This window comes from Bombina bombina, unplaced genomic scaffold, assembly GCF_027579735.1.
Source record: "Bombina bombina isolate aBomBom1 unplaced genomic scaffold, aBomBom1.pri scaffold_610, whole genome shotgun sequence".
Classification (NCBI taxonomy): Eukaryota; Metazoa; Chordata; class Amphibia; order Anura; family Bombinatoridae; genus Bombina; species Bombina bombina.
This window is the reverse complement of record NW_026511360.1, coordinates 241,294-244,068: the sequence shown is the minus strand read 5'-3', so window position 1 is coordinate 244,068 and position 2,775 is coordinate 241,294. Positions and strand designations below refer to the sequence as shown.

At 41.3% G+C, this 2,775-nt stretch overlaps 1 protein-coding gene across 1 annotated transcript in view; it reads right to left on the bottom strand.

Moving 5' to 3' along the window:
- LOC128643711 (protein cornichon homolog 1-like) overlaps nucleotides 1-171 on the bottom strand; it is a 28,546-nt gene extending 28,375 nt beyond the window's left edge. Inside the window, exon 1 of the mRNA XM_053696542.1 lies at nucleotides 1-171. This exon is cut by the window's left edge and continues 2 nt beyond it. Coding sequence (XP_053552517.1) covers nucleotides 1-79 — 79 coding nt within the window. The 5' untranslated portion in view covers nucleotides 80-171.
- Nucleotides 172-2,775: the final 2,604 nt, after the last annotated feature.

Sequence of the window (2,775 nt, the reverse complement as noted above, 5' to 3'; positions counted from 1 at the left end):
GCCATATAGCGAAGAAGATGAGAGCCGCAGTGAGAAGCAAAGCCAGCATATAACAAAAGGCCGCAAACGTGAACGCCATGATCAGCCCGTAGAGCAGAAAAGGCGGAGGCGACCGACGCGTAGGTTTCTGGGAAAAATCATTCACCGGCAGACAGTCCCCGCACCAGAACGAGCCCGCAAGTGTCAGACGACTGATTTGCGTGCGCGCACGCTGTTGACAAACAAATCGTGCACTTTGAATTGGATGAAAAATGCCATTGCGAAAGTGCGCGACTTTTATTGGGGAAGAAAATAAGGTTGTCAGATTATTACAAACATGATAACAGGAGCCTACTGGTTGTTACCAGATTAGAAATGAGACAGTAAACATATTTGCCAGATCTTATACGTTGTATAATACACCATTATTTTACTATATTATATTTACACACACACATATATATATATATATATATATATATATATATATATATATATATATATATATATATATATATATATATATGAACATGCCATTTTAAACAACTTTCCAATTTACCTGTATTATCACATTTGTTTGTTCTTTTGGCATCCTTTGTTACAAAGTAAGTCTAGGTAGGCTGCAGGCAGGGACATTAAACTGCTTAGTACAACTACAATAAAATGCTTAACCCCTTAGTGACCAGAGCACTTTTCCATTTTCTGTCCGTTTGGGACCAAGGCTATTTTTACATTTCTGCAGTGTTTGTGTTTAGCTGTAATTTTCCTCTTACTCATTTACTGTACCCACACATATTATATACCGTTTTTCTCGCCATTAAATGGACTTTCTAAAGATACCATTATTTTCATCATATCTTATAATTTACTATAAAAAAAATATAAAATATGAGGAAAAAATGGAAAAAAACACACTTTTTCTAACTTTGACCCCCAAAATCTGTTACACATCTGCAACCACCAAAAAACACTCATGCTAAATAGTTTCTAAATTTTGTCCTGAGTTTAGAAATACCCAATGTTTACATGTTCTTTGCTTTTTTTTGCAAGTTATAGGGCAATAAATACAAGAAGCACTTTGCTATTTCCAAACCACTTTTTTTCAAACTTAGCACTAGTTACATTGGAACACTGATATCTTCCAGGAATCCCTGAATATCCCTTGACATGTATATATTTTTTTTTAGAAGACATCCCAAAGTATTGATCTAGGCCCATTTTGGTATATTTCATGCCACCATTTCACCGCCAAATGCGATCAAATAAAAAAAATTGTTCACTTTTTCACACATTTTGTTACAAACTTTAGGTTTCTCACTGAATTTATTTACAAACAGCTCGTGCAATTATGGCACAAATGGTTGTAAATGCTTCTCTGCAATCCCCTTTTTTCATAAATAGCAGACATATATGGATTTGGTGTTGCTTTTTGGTAATTAGAAGGCCGCTAAATGCCACTGCGCACCACACGTGTATTATGCCCAGCAATGAAGGGGTTAATTAGGGAGCATGTAGGGAGCTTGTAGGGTTAATTTTAGCTTTATTGTAGTGTAGTAGACAACCCTAAGTATTGATCTAGGCCCATTTTGGTATATTTCATGCCACCATTTCAACGCCAAATGCGATTAAATAAAAAAAAAAGTAAAATTTTTCACAATTTTAGGTTTCTCACTGAAATCATTTACAAACAGCTTGTGCAATTATGGCACAAATGGTTGTAAATGCTTCTCTGGGATCCCCTTTGTTGAGAAATAGCAGACATATATGGCTTTGGCGTTGCTTTTTGGTAATTAGAAGGCCGCTAAATGCCGCTGCGCATCACACGTGTATTATGGCTAGCAGTGAAGGGGTTAATTAGGTAGCATGTAGGGAGCTTGCAGGGTTAATTTTAGCTTTAGTGTAGAGATCAGCCTCCCACCTGACACATTACACCCCCTGATCCCTCCCAAACAGCTCTCTTCCCTCCCCCACCCCACAATTGTCCCCGCCATGTTAAGTACTGGCAGAAAGTCTGCCAGTACTAAAAAAAAAAAGCTATCCTTGATAAAACATAAATAAAAAAAAATGCATATTTACATATGCTGCTCTGGAGGATCCCCCCTTAGCCCCCAACCTCCCTGATACCCCCCAAACAGCTCTTTACCCATCCCCCTCTAACTTATTAGTAGCCATCTTTGGTACTGGCAGCTGTCTGCCAGTACCCAGTTTATAGTAAAACCTTGTTTTATTATTTTTTTAAAATAGTTTTCTGTAGTGTAGCTTGCCCCCCCCCCCCAAAAGACCAACCCACCACCCCTCCCAGATCTCTTAGATCGATATATATATATATATTTTTGGCAATCACTGCCACTTTTCCCCCATACATGTTCTGTAGTGTAGCGGTTCCCACCCGCTTCCTACCCCCCCCCCCCGCGCGCGCGCGCGCACCCGGCGTTCCCGCCCACGATCCCGCCCCCCCGCCACATCATACGGCCCATCGATGGCCGCCCACCCGCCTCCCAGACTGGCTCCCACCCACCAACGAAACCGGCCATCGATGTCCGGTACAGAGAGGGCCACAGAGTGGCTCTCTCTGCATCGGATGGCCAAGGGGGGTTATTGCAGGATGCCTCGATGTTGAGGCATCACTGCAATAACCGGAAAGCAGCTGGAAGCGAGCAGGATCGCTTCCAGCTGCTTTCCAGACCAAGGACGTACGCCACACGTCCTCGGTCATTAAGTGTATTTTTTTAGAGGACGTGTGGCGTACGTCCTTGGTCGTTAAGGGGTTAAAAAGGGACATAAAACCCACATTTT